General features: G+C 36.4%; 1 protein-coding gene across 1 annotated transcript; it reads left to right on the top strand.

Moving 5' to 3' along the window:
* The first annotated feature begins 89 nt into the window (after positions 1–89).
* Positions 90–18814, top strand: CNOT7 (CCR4-NOT transcription complex subunit 7). Its single transcript, XM_046648427.1, has 7 exons — positions 90–242; positions 1746–1956; positions 3826–4019; positions 9683–9844; positions 12917–13061; positions 15428–15538; positions 17162–18814. Exons 2-7 carry the CDS (start codon positions 1840–1842, stop codon positions 17288–17290), a joined length of 858 nt encoding a protein of 285 aa, XP_046504383.1. The 5' UTR covers positions 90–242; positions 1746–1839; the 3' UTR covers positions 17291–18814.

Raw genomic sequence — 18814 nt, 5'->3', positions numbered from 1 at the left:
TCCGTCACCTGCGTGCCCCGCCCCCTCTGCGTGTCGCGTCATCACCTAGCGCCCCCGCCAGGACGTGCGAGAAGCGACGGCGCAGCACGGTGCGGCGCAGCTCCGGCTCCCCTTTCCCCTTTGCTGGGCGAGAGGTGTCTATGGGGCGCCCGCTGCCGCCGCCGCTGCCGCCACCGCCACCGCCGCTGGGTGCTGTCTCTATGGCGAGGAGGAGGAGGAGGAGCGCGAGCTCAGAGACACAAGTAGATCTTGCGTCCGCCGCAGCCCTGGGCGGGGGAGGGGCGGGTTGGGGAAGTAAAAAGGGGGCGGGAACGATCAACCTGAGAGGGTGCGCGATGGCGCCAGCCGGAGCGCCGCTGGCGAAGGAAGGAGCGAGGCGGCGGGTGGTGGGGGGAGGGTAACTGGGGCTGGGGGTATGTCAAGGGGATGGCGCGGAGTGATGACGTGAAGGCTTTGTACCTGGAGCTTCGCTGTTGTGGGACGGAAATTGGGAGTGGAGGGCGGTGGCCTAGATCCTCAGCTCGTGTTCCTTCACGCTGCAGTGCCTGGGAATTAATCTGGCTCCAGTAAATGGTTATTGGCACCTTGGCACTGGCTCTCTGCCAGGGAAGAGCGTTATCGATGACTTGAATACCTCTGTGCTGTTGTCTCGTTTCTTTGGAAACCTGCAGTACGGGGATGCTACCTCCAGTAATGAGAAGGCCCTTTGGTGCTTCTTCCGGGCTTCTGAAACTGTAGTAGACAGAGAGGTGGAGGAAGGCAGTGTTAAACAAAAGGGTGTTTCTGAAGTGTGTGTGTGATGTGTATGTGTTTAGCGGATTGGGGAGGGTTGTGAACGAGGGAGGCCCTGGATTTTTGGTTTTGTTCTTAGAGCCCTTGAGGCTACATTAGCGATTGCAGAATTTAGAAGGCAGGGGGTCACAATTCCCTCTTTTACCCTTGATTGTTGTGATCTTTTCAAACTTGTGTGAAAAATGAAGGAGCATTCGGAATTTCCCTGCCCAAGAATCAAAATGTTGGTCTGTACTCTTACCGTTATATACCGGGAAACCTGTGTTTATGGACCACAAACGTGAGATGTGTTTGGTGAACCAGGGAAAATGCTCTGAGTTTTAGGGAGTTAGAAAGAAACTATTGAAATGCAGACACTGTTGCTTCCCTCCCTTTTCCCTCCTGCAGTTATGGACATCCGAACAGTTGATGTGGCTGTTACTTATTTCTCAGAAAGAGCTTTTTTTTGTTTTTTAATTGGTTTACTTTTGTTTCCTCTAATCTGACTTAAGTAAATGCCAGTAAAGTAGATTTTGTAGTCAAATCAGATTTTGAATGATGTGTTAATGAGAAATAAAACCAAACACTGTCTTTATCCTAGTAACGTTTTATCTTGTCACATGTATATCAGTATTTAACGTTTCATTTTTATCGGAAATGGATGTCTTCATAAAGTTTTATTCAGAGAGTGAGTTGGGTTCAGAGCAATCATTAGTGGAAAGTTTTAGAAAATGATTAGTATATACACACAAAAAACACTAAATTTATGTAACATTGATATTAGAACTAGGAAACTTGTGTTGTCTTCTTTTTTTCCTACTGGTTAGCTGTGTGACTTTAGACAAGTCACTAAACTTTGATTTTCTCATAAATCAAGGACTTCAAATAAATAATCTCTTAGGTTTCTGTCAGTTCGGTTCTGTAATTCATATTTCTGATATAGCTGGGTTTTATTTTGGTTTTTATTTTGACAGGTACACAAATAAGGGATAAAGTATTTTATGAAACAAATCTTCAATCAAGTATAACATTTTGATGCTTGGCATCTAGACTTCTTGTGCCCTCACTATGCCAGCAGCAACTGTAGATCATAGCCAAAGAATTTGTGAAGTTTGGGCTTGCAACCTGGATGAAGAGATGAAGAAAATTCGTCAAGTTATCCGAAAATATAATTACGTTGCTATGGTATGCCTATGATCCAACCCTTAAAATCCTTCTTATAAAAGGGGAAGAGGGATTTTAAAAGTCTTCAGTTCAACCCTTCTGGTTGATCTTTTTAGGGATTAATTTAATTATGAAAAGAAAATTTCGTCAATGTGTTCCAACCAAAGACCACCAGAATACACCTGTAGTGTGACAAGTTGGATATATTACTAATTGCACTGAGGGAACATGCATACCGTTGGAACCATGGGGCATTTGAGTAAGAGAGTGTGAGAAAAAACTTTTAGGATTTGGGCCTGTGTGTGATAGTTTTAGGGAGGGATTAAGGAAGCAGAGCTTTGCTCTGGATTGGATGCTGTTGGGAGTCTGGGGTAATTCTGTGATAGGGTATTTTAAGTCTTAACTAGAGTGAATGAAGACTAGTATGAGGCTGTAGCTATAAAGAAGCAACAGTCACTCATATTAGCCAAGATAGAGGGATGTTTGGTCGTTTTTGTGGTTTGGACAATGTTTATGTTTTTGTCTGTGTCCAGTCATGGTTACAGAGTGGGCTTGTATGGTGATGAACTGTGAAATTGTTTATATTGAACAGAAGAACATTAGGACCTAGCTATGAGAGCCAGGTCAGGTCTTAGCAACACTAAGCCCTAACTAATAATACAAGATGAGCTTCTGGAAGCTAGGGAGCTCCTGGATATCTTTCTCAAACAAAAAATCATATTTCCCAGTGAAACATTGTTTATCTGCAGTGTTTGTTGTTTGTTTGTTTTAAATTATCAGTAGAGTTGCATGAACACACTGTGCTGTTAAGCATCTCTGCTTTTGCAGATACTGTTCAATCTGCCTAGACTGACTGTTTTTTTCTTTACTGTTGTACTTTGTACATCTGTTAAAGTTACTCTACTGTCTTCTAGATTATCAGCTCTGTCAAGTGAGGGGTTAGTATCTTAATCATCCTTTCTCCCCCCTGCCGACGCCTAGCGTAAAACATAGCATCCAGTAAAGTGGTTGTTGAGAAAGACTGAATTTAGAGAAGTTTTAATTTCTTTACTGTTTCACAGTGACTTGGTATTTAGGTTTTGTTCGTAGCTTTTTAGTTTGAATTTTAATACTAAACTGATGTATCACTATTTTTAATACAAATAAATAAATACACTTCTATGGGGAGGGGCAGGTTGATTGGTTACAATATGAATATTTGAGTGTCCGTAGATAATGTTCTATTTAATGAAGGTGTACTTACCCATAATTAGAATTGAAGTTATTTCTTATCCAGTAGAAATTCGTAATTGTTTATTTCTCAGATGATAAGTAGTGACAACATTAGAGATGTGATAACATTCTACAGGAATAACTGGGTGGCATGCAATTTTTGATGAGATACTGTCTCTGGAGTATAGAGAGAGTACTGTTTTAGTCCAAGAAATTAGGAGGGTTTTGGTGTTTAGATAAATCTTTTTATGAAGAAGTGATTGGAAAATATGATACATTTTCCATTTTTTTTAACCAATTCTTCATTGGTTTTAACTTTAGAATACTGGGAGCATAGTTTCACATACCTCTTGAGAAATATGAGTTTATGATTCTCCCTCTCCTTGGGAATAAAGTTCTTGGTTGCATTTATCATGTGTATCTTAGACCTAGTAATTTTTTTACTGATGATATTTAAAGTAAGAAAAAGTGATTAAGTTTGTAGAGTTTTATTTTATGGTTTGAAGAAGTAATTCTCTTCCTAGTTAAAAGTTACTTTGTTATTGAATATGAATGTGTAAAATGTCATCTGTAAGAGAATTCTTTGAGTTATACCCAAAATTATTTATTTATTCTAGGAATTTGTAGATTGTGGTTTTGATCATTTAGTAAATAATGAATCTTAAAACTATTTTACAGGACACCGAGTTTCCAGGTGTTGTTGCAAGACCCATTGGAGAATTCAGGAGCAATGCTGACTATCAGTACCAACTATTGCGATGTAATGTAGACTTGTTAAAGATAATTCAGCTAGGACTGACATTTATGAATGAGCAAGGAGAATACCCTCCAGGAACTTCAACTTGGCAGTTTAATTTTAAATTTAATTTGACGTAAGTGGGAAATAAATATAACCCAAACTTTTTTCAGTTTCATTTTAGGAATTGATTTTCCTCAAGTATGGTGAATAAAATTTGAACTGAATTTGGTGTAGTTACCCTGGAAATATTTAAAATCTAAAATTTCAAAATATTTGGTTTCTTCTTTTTATTATAAAAGGGACAAAAAATTAGGATAAAGAAGACTTACATTCAAATAATTTGAATTTTGGAGTTGTTATTTGAAAGGTATGACTGCCACTTTTTTTGAAGTTTGGAAAACTTTGGGCATTGAAAGTACTTCTTGATAAAGATAACCTTACAACATTAGTTTTACTTTCAAATGTTTTGTGCCATTTGAAATATACACATCTTTGTTGTGATAGTTACCTTTCTTGTGGAGGGTATTACAGTCATATTCCAGTTCATGAGTAGATTCCATATCAAAGGTGATAAGACATTTCTTGGAAACTTGATTGTGTTTTCCTTTCAAATCAATGTCATAAAATGGTTATATTCCCAGGTCAGCCCACAAAACTTATAACTTACATATAGGAGAAGTAATAGTATCCTTGAACCTGGTGTTTCTTTCAGAAACAATTCAGAATCTGGTAGATTCTCTTCTGGAATCTGAATTGTAACTCAAGCCCTGGGTTGAAACCCAGTTTCCTTACTTATAATACTTTTGTATCGTTGGTAGGAGTAGTTTTGATAGCTTAGGGAAGTTGAGAGTGTTTTTAGGTGAGGGCATATTCTTTACAAACTAACTGTAAGTCAGGGAAAGGTTTAATACATTCTAAATATGTTACAATATTATAGTGTCCTTGTATTTGACAGCCTCTACTTGTCTAATGTGATCTAACATCTGATTTTAAAGATAGTAAAAGAAGCTGAGGGACAAGTAATGGTAGTGCCAATGTAAGGACCTGCCATTCTCTATAGAATAATGAGATATTTAGCAAATAAGATCTAAAGAAAAGCAGGGGTGATGATTTTAGAGGGAGTATTGTCAGTGGTACAATTGAATGGCTTATGATTGCATTGTTTTAGCCTCATTCTCCATTTTACTCTGTTGGATTTAATCATGGATTCTCCAGAACCTTGTGAAAGGTAAAAAGTACTCATCTCTATTCAAACTGATGATAATCTTTTATAAGTACTCCAGCTCTGAAAAACTGAAAATTGCTCTTTATCCTTTTCCCAAAAGATAATGCTTTTTAAAATTAATTCTTTACCATTTGTTCCCTGCTACTTATTTTCCAAGCTGATCATTAGAACATTATTTTGTTTTAGTTTTATTGAGGTCATGTTGGCTTATAACATTGTGTACATTTCAGATGTACATTATTATATTTCAGCTTCTGTGTAGACAGCATTGAGTTCACCATCAGTAGTCTAGTTTTTATTCATCACCATACATAAGTTCCCCTTCACCCCTTTCACCCTCCCCTGCCTCCCCTCCTCTCTGGTAACCACCAATCTGTTCTCCTTATCGATGTGTGTGTTTGTTTATCTTCTACATTTGAGTGAAATTGTATTTATCTTTCTTTGTCTGACCTATTTCTCTTAGCATAATACCCTCAAGGTCCGTCCACGTTATCACAAATGGCAAAATTTTGTCTTTTTTTTAATGGCTGAGTAGTATTCCATTGTGTGTGTGTGTGTATGTATGTATGTATACATATATATAAATACACACCACATCTTTATCCATTCATCCATTGATAGGCTCTTGGGTTGCTTCCAAGTCTTGGCTATTGTGAATAACGCTGCAATGAATATAGGAGTGCATATTATCTTTGAATTAGTGATTTCATATTTTTTGGATAAATATCCAGTAGTGGAATAGCTGGGTCATAGGGTAATTCTATTTTTAATTTTTTGAGAAATCATACTGTTTTCCATAATGGCTGCACCAGTTTGCCTTCCCACCAGCAGTGTAGGATGGTTCCCTTTTCTCCATATCCTGTCCAATATTTGTTATTTCTTGTCTTGTTAATAATAGCCATTCTGAAGGGTGTAAGGTGATGTCTCATCGTAGTTTTGATTTGCATTTCCCTAATAATTAGTGATGTTGAACATCTTTTCATGTGCCTCTTGGCCATCTGTATATCTTCTTTGGGAAAATGTCAGGAACATTGTTTTTAACTAAAATACTATTGTAATCTCAGTACATGAGTAGGAGGTGACCCATCAGTGTCTCAGTTTTGGTAAAATTGACATTTTCCTTTTTTTTTATATAGAGAGGGCTACTGTATTTTGCTGCCAAGTTTGCTGCCATTTATATAAATGTTCATGTGTTGGGAATTATTTAATGGAAGATATACTGAAAAATATTATTTAGGTAGAAAAGGCAATTTGGCAGTTAAAACCAGTATGGTCTAATGTGGAGACAGAGCACCATGAACAGAATTTTGGATATTTTGAAGAAAGGTGAAAATTAACTTTTTTCTTGATTGCCTAGAATGAATTTGTCAGCAGCTATGCTAGGCACCAGGGATCTGTTTTGTAGATGAAAGTTGTCATGGGCATTATATCTTAGTGTTCCCATAACTCTTCTGTCTGCTCTCTATTGCCGAGGCCCAAGACTTACAATTGTTAGATACTGCTCAGTGTTATGAGAATTCTCTCCAAACTGAATTTGGAGTTGTTATGTACATGGAAGTTAAACTGGCATATTGATGAGCTATGAAGAAGAAAGCAAGCTATGGACAGAATTCCACCAAGAAGTCACAGGAGATGAGAATGAATTTTTTGAGAAGAGTCATCAATTTGATGATTGCAGTAATTCTTAATATTTGAGAGAATCATTTTAACAGTGTAGTAGAGATTACAGGGAATTGTGGATTCAGTGGTGACAGAAAGGAGGCTGATAATTCATTTAAGGAAAATGGCAGTGAAAGGGGATAGTACCATAAGTAGAAGGAGCGGCAGGAACAAAGGTGGTTTTTATTTTGTTTTACAGATAGTGCACAGGCATTTGAAGGTTAAAGGGCAGTTGTCAGCTATGGAGTTGTGGGCTGTTCATATTGTCTTTTGAAGCCTTTGCAGGTTTTTTATTTCTTCTTTGTGTTTGATTGGTTTGAGTTCATTGAATATTAAGTTTGGTTATCATCTGTGTATTTGTGACAATCTGTATTCTAGTTTGTTTGCCTTTTACCTTACTCATGATTTTAGCATAAATTTAAGTATGTAAGAGTTTACATTCTAAAAAATGTAAGATATGTGGTGAGCCAGGAGTGGTTTGAGGTTGGAGGCATTTCCAAATTGTAAGATCTTTAATCTGCATGTTTAAAAATGTGAATTTGTGTGGTAGGCTAAGTTTACATTTTTAGATGTAATTTCAATATATTTAGTGAATTTAGCATACCTAGTTGAGTTCGTTTCTGTCTTTCGGGTATTCCTTGAGATGGATAGCCTTGTATCGCTGCTCTTTTGGAAAGTCGTCTTTTTTAGAGATTTTTATATAGCTGTCATTCCTGTTCAGTTATTATAACTGGGTATTTTGCAACCTTACACTTCAGTAGTTAATTAATCTTTAGTGTTAGGAGCGATCGCGTGACTGTTCGTTGCTGTTCTAAATGTGTTGATCTAATCAATAAGTCACCCTCTGTACCTGCAGCAATTCTTATATTTTGACTAACCTATATTTTAACTACTTTTGAGATTAGCGTATTTTAATATTTTCTTACATCTGCCAGGATTTTTGAGGGTGAGGAAGGCGGGGTGGAATATTTCAAAACTTGAAATGGATACCATGGGAAAGGGACAGTCTGTTGATTTGGAGAATCGAATCATAACAATTGAGAAGTTTCCCTTACCACAGGAAGTTTTCTTCATCTTATTTGGAGATTATTTAGCTTACTTGTCTGGGGTTTCCAGCTTTCTTTTTCTAATGAGTTGGGTATTGTAAAGCATGAATTTGGTTCCAAATTTTTAAACACTAAGTCCAGTGAAATTTATATGACAGTGATTAACTTATCGGAATTTAGGTACATGAATGGTGCAGAAAAAAAAGGAAGGAAATAATCTATACACGTATTTTTGTTTGCCAAACTTAACTTGATCATGAAACACCTGACGTACTCATCTGGGTCTCTTTCCTAGGGATCGTGATTCAGTAGGTTTAGGTGTGAGACCTGGGAACCCCATATTTTTTATAAGCTTTCTGAATGATTGTTATCGTTGGGCAAGTTTGCGAAATAATGATTTAAACACCACAGCACTCACTGTTCCACTTCACATGTTTTTTTAATCTGGTGATATAACATTGAACAAAACAGACAAAAATCATTGCCCTCTTGAAGCTTAGGTTCTGCTTGAGAGAGAGAGACCATAAACTGAAAGTAAAGCGAGCATATGGCCCAGAATAATGTGAGCCTGGAGAAAGACTCTGTTCTGCCTTTGTTTGGTTATAATTGCTAAAGCATGCCTCTCAGTATGAGTGTTGGGGCCTGCTGAGTGAAATTCTACTTGTTTCAGGTACATGTTTTTCGTGTAACAAGGCCAATGATATCTGTTGTTTACTGAAAAAATTTGTAGTAGATTCATTCAGATATTCATCCTAAAGAGTTTTCTAGGGGAAATTTTGACTTAAAGTGATTATTGCAGTTCCCCTCTGATTTTAAATATTTCAGTTGCTAGTTACGTTATTTTTCAGACATTTAGAAACAGGTTGATTTTCAGAGAATAGGCCATAAAATGCTTTTTGGCCCAAGTGTAAAGTTCCTTTTCATTTTATTAGTTTTGTTAAAGCTTTTAATAGAATTTTCTTAAGCTAAGTGGTGGAAACAAGTATTCTTACAATTTGAAATAAAAGAAATATCCGATGGGCAATTCACAAAATACTTTTCGTTTATTCTCAGAAACATATACCTTAATTTTGATCACTTTTTTGATTTAATTTAATATTTTGGATGCCTGTGTGTTTGTGCTTAGAAAATAGAGATAGCTTCCTTTTTGGCTTGAGTAAAATCTTGAAGGATTAGTTTAGATTTAGATTTCCTGGCTTGGTTTTTGGAAGCTAATCTTTTAGGATTAAGATTGTTAGGAGAAGAAGTTATTGCTATTATAGCAGAGTTCTTCATTTTAAACAGTTTACTGCTTATTGGAGCCATTTGAAAGGCTTATCATTAGTGAGAGGAAGCATCTCCATTTTCTTTAAGACAGAATGTAGTTTAACTCAGCCGCATCAGATGTTTTGCACTTGGTCTCCTTCCTGGGGCTGCTGAGAGCATGGGAGCTGGACGTAGGCCCTCACTCCTGTGGCTCCAGCTCCATCTGGCAGCATTAAAATGGCTGCTGAGACTGAGAACCTCTGAAAGGAACATGTCTCTTACTTTGTGGTGGGAGTGCCTGGTGAGTAGCAGACCCTTGTTCTCAAACCCAGTTAAATTTAACTTGTATAAGGGTAATGAAATTGAGTTGATAGTAAAGATTAAAATCTCACCATTGGACTCTTGAATGATTATTTATTATATGAACACTTTACTGAAATAACAGCCTTTGTATTTAAATTGAATTTTCTTTCCATATATGCGAAGCGTTGGAATAATTGGGCCCAAGCCAGTCCTCTATCTTGTTGCTTCGGGCACTGTAGTTGTAGACGTAAGTGGGAGAAAAACTGTTTGTTTGAAGTAGGGCACTTCTGATTGTTGTCTGTCTTTCTCTCCTGCCAGGGAGGACATGTATGCCCAGGACTCTATAGAGCTGCTGACGACGTCTGGTATCCAGTTTAAAAAACATGAAGAGGAAGGAATTGAGACCCAGTACTTTGCAGAACTTCTTATGACATCGGGAGTGGTCCTCTGTGAAGGGGTCAAATGGTTATCATTTCACAGGTAAAAAGATGGCACTGAAAGTGGCATTTGTGTTACCATTTCCTAGCTGCTTCACACTTGGCTTGGGTCACTGTTTCAGCAGTTTCAGGCTTAGTTCCACAAAGGATTGGCTGCCATATAGCAGTCTCCTAACTCTTAAGAAGCTAATGTTGGTCTACTTAAAGGTTAATTTTGTAATATGGGATCCATTTTAACCTGTGAGAGAGACAGTATTGCATCATGGAAAGAGTAAGGGCTAGAAAAATAGATCTTGGTTTAAATCCAGCAATGCCATTTGGAATCTGTTTTATCTAGGGTTGTTTAACATTTCTAAGCCTTAGAATGAAACCATTCATTCATTAAAAAAATATTTATTTATTTTCTACTATATGCCAGGCACTGTGATAAGATTTTAGGAATTAAACTATGAACAGGACAGACAAAAATTCTTGTCCTCATGGAGTTTACAGTCTGGTGAGAGTAGGGGGAAATTTTTTTAAATGATGAAACTTTATTTTGGTTTGTGAGATGGTGATAAGTGCTATGGAGGGGAAAAAACAGCAAAGAGAATGTTAGGGGTGGGTGTATGTGGTGGATTTTAATTTTTTTTTTAATAGAGTGATCAGAGTGACAACACTTAGAAGAAATATCTTGCAGAATTGTTTTAATGATCAATAGTGCATGTTTAAAGCATCTGATAAAGTTCTAGGAGTCAGAGTCAACTTGATGGTAAAGTGCTTTACACACAGTAAATTCTCAGTAAGTGGTAGTTTTTAACTCTTATTATAAAATAAAAGTAGATTGTCGAAGAGAATTTCTAGAAAAGAAGTTAGTTCCATTTTGTAAAAGTAGACTTCCAGGTAAGAGAAAGTGTTTTCCTATCTAGGTAAACTAAGTTAAACTGGCAGCCCAGGGACTAAAACTGGCCCTGGGAATGATTTTATTTGGCTTTTTGTTATGTTTTTAAAAAGCATTGTATTATGCAGGTGGTAATGTTCTCATACTTGGTCCACTTCACACATCTTTTGAAAAATAAGTGTGTTCTGCATGCTTTAGACTTTCCAGCTCTAGCCTGGGGATGATTTTAATGAAGGACTGTTCATATTGTAATCTTTGATTCACTACTAAGTGTTTTGAGTTGAAAGTATTGGACATACTGCAGATGGTCCCCATCTTAGTGATGGTTTGACTTAGAATTTTTCAGCTTTACCCTAGTGCAAAAGCTATACGCATTCAGTAGAAACTGTACTTCGAATTTTGAATTCTGATCTTTTCTGGGCTAGCCACATGTGGTACAGTACTCTCTGATGATGCTGGGCAGTGGCAGCCAGCCGCGGCTCCCAATCAGGCCTGCGATCACGAGGGTAAACAGTCGGTCACTTATAATCGTTCTATACCCAGACAGCCATTGTGTTTTTCACTGTCAGTACCGTATTCAGTAAATTATGTGAGATAGTCAACACTTTATTATAAAATAGGCTTTGTGTTAGATGATTTTGCCAACTCTAGGCTAATGTAAGTCTTCTGAGCACATTTAAGGTAATCTAGGCTAAGCTGTGATGTTCGATAGGTTAGGTGTATTATATGCATTTTCCACAACTTATGATGGGTTTATTGGGACGTAACCCCAGTGTAAGTTGAGGAAGATCTGAAATTCTGACCTGTCGTCTTTTCTCTCTAGTCTCCTTTAATTGAGCATGTACCTCAGGAGACAAGACTTAAGTCTGTTAATTTGAGGAAGATTTTTTCTGTTCTTTTTCTATGTCCTGTCCTATCCTTTTACTATATTTGACATATTCTTTAATTCAAAAAATACTCTCAGCAAACACTATGTGCTAGGCACTGGGAATACTAAGATGAGCAAAAACAGAAAGGGTTCGTGTCTTAGAGTTTAGAGTCTGGGTTAGACTCTGAGATGTTTGAATATTTGTCAAGATGTGTTAAGATTTTGTTCTACTAGACGTCATTAAATTATTTTCTTCATGTTCTAATCTATTTCTAGCAGATAAGGACTAGTTTAAGAAATTTATAATCCTGAACTCTAATATAATCTTAATTTACTAGTAGTAAGCAAATGCTGTATTGACTTATATTGTAGGTAGACAGCAAAGTTACTTCCTTGCCAACTACCAGAAATTTAAAGGTTTCTGCTGTTAATTGCTTATACCTTGATATTTCTTAGTGGTCTTCAATGATAAAGCTTTTTTTTCTTTTTAAAATTACAAGTAAAATTCTGAACATTAAATAGAAATTTTGTATTTCTCTCAAAGTGTAGTACAAGAAAACAGAGTGTGTAAGAACTCTCTGAGATCCGGGCTCTTGAAGGAAAGGTAGACAGGGTGAAGAGTGGGTAATTGTGGCACGAGAGTGTAGGGAGAGAGGAAGCTGTGGAAATCCAAACAATGGAGCTAGGAGATCTTGATTTGAGAGTGTGGGAGTTGGTATTTTTCTTGACTACCTTTACTCCTTTCATATGCAACATTCCCGTTAGTATCTCTTGGGGAGCCATAATGAGAAAGAAACAGAATTCTGATGAAAGAGAGTATTATTAATGAAGTTACTTAATAGAAGTGAAAATACTGTGTTAGGGAATTACTTTTCCGATCTTTTAAATGTATGACCTCTTTATGTAAAAGAAGGGAAGACTTGCATTATTTTTACCAACTCTCCTGCTACCTTTTGACATTTTTGGCCAAGTTTTCATCCATCTTTATTTCTTCATTTTCGTGTTACTTAAATTTTTTTTGCGATGTCTACTACGAGTGGTTTAATACTCTTCTTGAAGAGCTCTCTATTCAGAGATCGGCAAAATAGTGGTTTAGTGAATGCAGGTTTGGGATGTAGCATAGATCTGTATATTGACATCTCTGAGTAATAAAGTGACAATTCTTTGCACTGTGGTAAGATGATGGCATTTTCCCACTATCGTTGTAAAGATGTTTGTTTTTTCTGTTCTTGTGTGCACTTTGTTTTTGGTTGATTCCTTTTTTGCCTACAATGTGACTCATTTAAAATTTGTGTAAGAAAAAATTTATTTTTAATCTCTCTGGTATTTATGTCTCCCTTTTCTGTATTCTTTTAATCCTTTTGTAGTGGTTATGACTTTGGCTATTTAATTAAAATCCTGACCAACTCTAACTTGCCTGAAGAAGAGCTTGACTTCTTTGAGATCCTTCGACTGTTTTTTCCTGTCATCTATGATGTGAAGTACCTCATGAAGAGCTGCAAAAATCTCAAGGTAAGGCTTCGAGTGACTGTCTGTACTCAGCACACTGTTCAGACTGAGCGACTGACAGCAGCTTCTAGGCTACGATGTTGTTTTAAACCATATTTTTAAATGTTATGTTAAATGCAGTTACATTATCTGGTAATTTGGTTCTTTTTCTTGCAAAAATAATTTATAGGAAATCCTTTTTCAGAGCTTCAATGTAGATTGATAGAATAAGTTTTCAACAAAATTTAAACCAAGAGTCAGATTTTTATCATTGCCAGATCGAATATCATAAACCTGAGCACAGAAATGTGAGGACTAATGAGGCTCTTATGCACAGAAGTTCAAGTTCTCACTCTCTCCCAACACACACATGATCTGTCCATGCGAGAGAAAATCGGAGGTGGCCAGCAGTGCCCTGATGCCGTTGGTAGTGTGACAAAAGTTTTCCTTTCAGTTTATCTTAGCTAGAGATTATTTTGTTGGTTCTAGTCAGAGGATAATGTTTCTAGGACTAAATTCACATAGTTAAAAGGTCTTTTTTGCCCCTGGCCCACAGATGTCAACTTGTTAGTAGTAGGTGCTAAAGTAAATGTATAGGTCCTGTCTAGACACTGCTGAACGTGTGTATAAGAATTTGTTACTTCTGAACATTAATTCTGCCAAAAGGAAAGTTTCTTTAATAAGGAAAAGTGCTCCTTCAGCTTGAGAAGAAATTCCCCTATGCTGGTGCTGGCTCAGACTCCTAAGGAATAGAGTGGTTTTATTTTTTTTTAGGTGTGTTTTATTTAAGAAGTAACTAAAAAAAACCCATTTTGGTAGAGTGGTTGTTTCTTAGAACCTACATAAAAGTTGATCAAGTGTTCTCACCAGGTTTTTAGAAGTGCAAGTAAAGTTGTACTTTCAGGAGATGGTAAAAACTTTAAGAGCTTTACTTTTAAGCAGAAAGAAAAAATTTTGGAATTCAATAAGGAAACTTTGCTTTTGACAAATGAACTGAAAATCATAAAATAAGTAGTCTTTTGACCAAAGTTTGCTTGCCTCGTTACAGGGTACGGCATATTACCAGGGAAATTTTTAAGAAAGGTTACTTTATGTTTGTAGCACCTAAGAGCAGCAGAATTCTGTGCGATTTGAAGAGACTTCAAGCTGTGACTCAAGTGAACCTTGCATTAGGATATTTTTGCTATTCTGGAAACTCAGTCCACCTCCTGAAAGTATCGCATGCTGAGAATCTATGGCCTAAATGTTTTAATCTGGCTTTGGAAATACTTTTTAAAATTTGACCTGTCTGTACAATGACAGTTTGCGGGAACAGAGAACCAAATTACTGCTCGTTATGTGTATGTTATTGGAAAATTTCTAAGTATATCAGATATTCTGAATATACCCCCAGTCAGCTGCTGTGTTAAAATTTAGGTTAATGACAAAGGTGCTTTTTGACCTGTAGTCACCCATACTGAATGGACCTATTCTGTTGCTCTCCTGAGCAGCTGCTAATGATACCTAATCCTCATGTTATTTTTAGCACAGTAGCAACTGGCGTGCAAAGCCCTGTTTTCAAGCTGTGGTGTAGAGAAGGGCTGGTTTGCTTGGAGAGGCCTTGGCAGTTTAGACAGGAATTTCTTTGTGTGTTTTTGTTTTGGGTTGGTCCTGATGTTCTTTCTTTACTTTCTCTCCATCATTCCCCCCACCCCCATTCCCCTTCTCTCTCTCCCTCCCTCCCTCCCTCCCTTCCTTCCTTCATCTTTTATTCTCTTTCTCTTCCTTCCTTTCACTCACATTACCTTTCCTTTTTAATCCTAGCAGTATTAACATAGGCAGATTTTTAGCAAACCCTTCTAAGGAGTTGTGTTCTTACAACAACACTTTTTAACTAACAAAACCATAGTTAAGCACTTAGTGAATTCTTAAGCATTTGAATATTTATAATAGCTTTGTTCGGTACAAATTATTTAGATGAAACTATTTACAGATAGATTGGTGGGAAGCTTAAGGAAATTTTAAAGTAACTGCCTACAGTCTGTCTTATAATATTGAATGATGGATAGATTGACTGTGAAGGTACTTGATAAAGGTTACCCTCTATACGTGTCACCTTGTTTACGATCTGCTTCCCCCATATCTTTAGGAAAGTTATTTGCCTGTCATATGCCTTAAAGCATACGATGAAGATACATTTTCCCAATTAGGATCTCATTTTCTATTAAATTTATAAACTTCTCCTTCATTCAACAAATACATTAGCAATTCACGTTCTCTTTTTTTTCCAGTCTTCATAAGGTCCATCTTTATATACTAAAATATTTTGGTCAGTGTCTAAGTTATGTAATTTGTGAATTCAGGCATGGCAGTGTTGCTCTCTTTTGACAGGCAATTTTTCTTTCTTCTAGGGTGGTTTACAGGAAGTTGCTGAACAGTTAGAGCTGGAACGGATAGGACCACAACATCAGGCAGGATCTGATTCATTGCTCACAGGAATGGCCTTTTTCAAAATGAGAGAAGTATGAAGACATCAGTACTGCCTTTTTATCAATTGGTGGTTAGATTGAGAACATTAAAAATCTTATGGCAAAAGTTTTTGGGCAGTAAGAGCTTATTAAGTGAAGATATAATTAGAGATACCATAAAAGTCATGTCTACCACACTTGAATATTCAAAAATAAGTCATTTTGAAATATAGTTCAGAAGGAAATGAAAATATAAGTTCTTTGTAGACTGAAAAATTTAAAAACTTAAACTACCTTAGACATCATGTAGGTCCAGCCGTATTATTTCTTAGGTGAGAAAACTGAGGTGAGGCCAGAGGCTAATAACTCACTCAAGGTCACACACTCGTGGGAGAGCTCCAGAGTCCTTTATACGCCACATCAGTGCTGCTTCTGCCCAGTCAGAGTCCGTGTGCTAAGTTTCCCCTGCGTTGTCTTGTCTCAGGCGTTAAACTGCTGGTAAAAATACTATTTGTTCATGCCATTTTTCAGTATCTGGGGATTTATAGATTAGGACTCGTGCTTTTTAGTAGATTGAGTCTTAGAGGTTTTGAATTATAAAGGGGTTCAATAAATCTGCAGTAGTAGTTGAATCAAAAATCATATTGGGCAGACCCTTCTTAAGCGGCAAAAAGCAGAACTAAATTCCTTAAATATAAAGAAGTTAGGTATGGAAGAATGAAATTTAATGAACCCAGGTCTACCCTTAGGGTTATGTAAATAGGTGATATGCACAGGTATACCTCACTGTAGGTAAATGTGAAGAAAAGAAAGTTGGTTGTGCAAAAAGAAAATAGAACGGACTTTTCTGCTTACAAAAACAGTTTTCCTTTTTGCAGAATATTTACTGTAGAATTCTTTTGAGTATATCCTCTTAGACATAAAGAATTGAATGAGAACTCTTCTGGGAATTTAAAGCTTTTTGTAGAAATGTATTACTAATAGAAAGCATAATAGCTGTTTTGCCAAGTGGTGTTGATTGAGAAATGATTTTGACAGTCTATTCACGACAAATAAATGTTTTGTACTTCTTCCCATTGCTACATTAGAGAATTAAAACAGCCTTTTGGATTTTCAGCTTTGCATTTTAAAAATGCCTTAATGGTTCAATTAATGGTGGATTCTCTGCTACTAATTCATCTATATTTTTCTTTTCTTCTTTAAGGATAGTAACCTACGTGAACGTTCAGATTTTACTGTCTAGAACCTGTTTAGGCTTTGATTGTCTTTAGCCAACTCAGCCTTGTACATGGACTCAAGGCTACTTAGAAACCTAAACTTTTCTGCCTTGCATTGGCTACTTTCGTTCATTCTTACTGTTGAATATTGTTAAATTAATGGAATAAAAATGTCTGCCATTTTTCCATGATACAAATTCTCATAAAAATGGTCTAAATGTTAATAGGAAAGACGTGTTTAAACATTTTTTGTAGTCTTTTTCTTCGTTTCTTTTGAGCTGTGTTTCTTGAGAACATCGGTCTTATTCACTGAATTTAAATGTGTGGCCTCAAAGGAGCAGCATAGAAAAGAGCTGTCATTATAGTTAATGAACAGTCAGTACTTACATTGCTGAAATATTACCAGTGGTACCTTTTGGTTAAAATTATCTTTTTTTTTTTTTCCAAAATTCCTTTTTAGATGTTCTTTGAAGATCATATTGATGATGCCAAATATTGTGGTCATTTGTATGGCCTTGGTTCTGGTTCATCCTATGTACAGAATGGCACAGGGAATGCATATGAAGAGGAAGCCAACAAGCAGTCATGACATGAAATAGTCCTTTTATTTTTATTTTATTTGAGCTACACACATACTTGTATATAGGTTTTATCTCTGGTTGAATCCCTTGAACAATAGACAATACTTTTTTTTTCTTTCATAGTCCATTTTATTCTCTGCCTTTGAGTACTAAGTATGACCATTCCTATCTCAGATCTTAATAAATAGAAAAGCATTCAGGTTAAATTTGGCCTTAACTTAATATACTTGTTAGCAGGCATGTGTGACAGGGAGTGGGGAAAGCTACATCATATTGCATATTTTGATAAACTTCACTTACTTGAGCTTGGTTTGTTTTTTCCTTTTCTAAATTAACTAGCACTGACTATAATTTATTTCCCTGTTTTTCATGTCTCCCTTCCATTCTGCAGGAGTTTTAGCTAATTGAGATATTGTGGACCATCAATTTTGCACTTTAGAGAGTGATTCTGACTCAAATCCTCTGTTTTATCAGAAATTTTGGCTTTTCTTGCTCTTAGCTGGAAAATGACCATCTGCCAACTTTATCCAGTATTTACTTGTTTTTGACCCACAGAATATAGCACATGCATTGTGCAAACGGTTGATTCAGCAAGACTACAAAAAAAAAAGACAAAAAACTACTGAGGAGCTTAGTAACTGCTGTTTCTGTACGTAGTGTTTAATCTTCTAAGCACATCTAGTGTCTGTCGGTTTCTAATTGGCATGTGTAGGCTGCTCTGTGACTGAAGAACTTTTCAAACCAGCTTTACACCCTTCAGGAAAAATCCCTTGTGATTGGATGTTCAGTGTCTGCCGGGAAACTGGTGTCCAAGATGTTGAAGCTGCAGTTCTTTCATGATCGCACACTTCCCTTGATCTGCTGCTTTTTATCCCGTCACTGTTGGCCCTTATTTTTAGTTTTTAAAAAATTTTATAGCCATGCTTATAATGTTCTTGATTTGTTGATTCCACAAATCAGTTTCATTAAAGTCCAAAGATAGCAGGTCTTTAGGTTATTTTGTACCCAATTAAATTAGAAGACAAAAAATTGTTCTTTCATAGTTGATACAAAGATAAATAGTGGAGAGATTTGGTGCAAAACAACAAAATACAAAAAAAATTGTGTATATATAGCATATTAGCTATATATATAGCTAATTAAATTACCTGAGGAGTGTAATGCTTGTTTATTTTTTGTGTATATCTTTGCAATCTATTTTATATATGTTGACAAAAGAGACTGTGAAATATTTAGCCATGCAGAATATGTGACCAGACCAGAGCATGTGTAGGAAGGCATTTTGGTAATCATTAACTCTACCCTGAAATGATTGACTACAAGTTATGATGTGTGTTATCTACACTTCAACCAGTAATATTAGCAAATCTCCAAATGTTAGCCACATTGGTTTGTTTCTCTTGTACATTCTTTATTCATGATATTACAGTGCTGTAACTGGGTGGTCCTTTTTAAACAAAACATTATTTGCAAAACAGAGGGTATTTGTTTTTAAAGCTTTTGTAAATAAAGGCTTCAGAAATGTTTTCTTA

This window comes from Equus quagga, chromosome 22 (genome assembly GCF_021613505.1).
Source record: "Equus quagga isolate Etosha38 chromosome 22, UCLA_HA_Equagga_1.0, whole genome shotgun sequence".
Taxonomy (NCBI): domain Eukaryota; kingdom Metazoa; phylum Chordata; class Mammalia; order Perissodactyla; family Equidae; genus Equus; species Equus quagga.
Note: the sequence above shows the minus strand (reverse complement) of the source record. Positions and strands in the feature narration are given on the sequence as shown.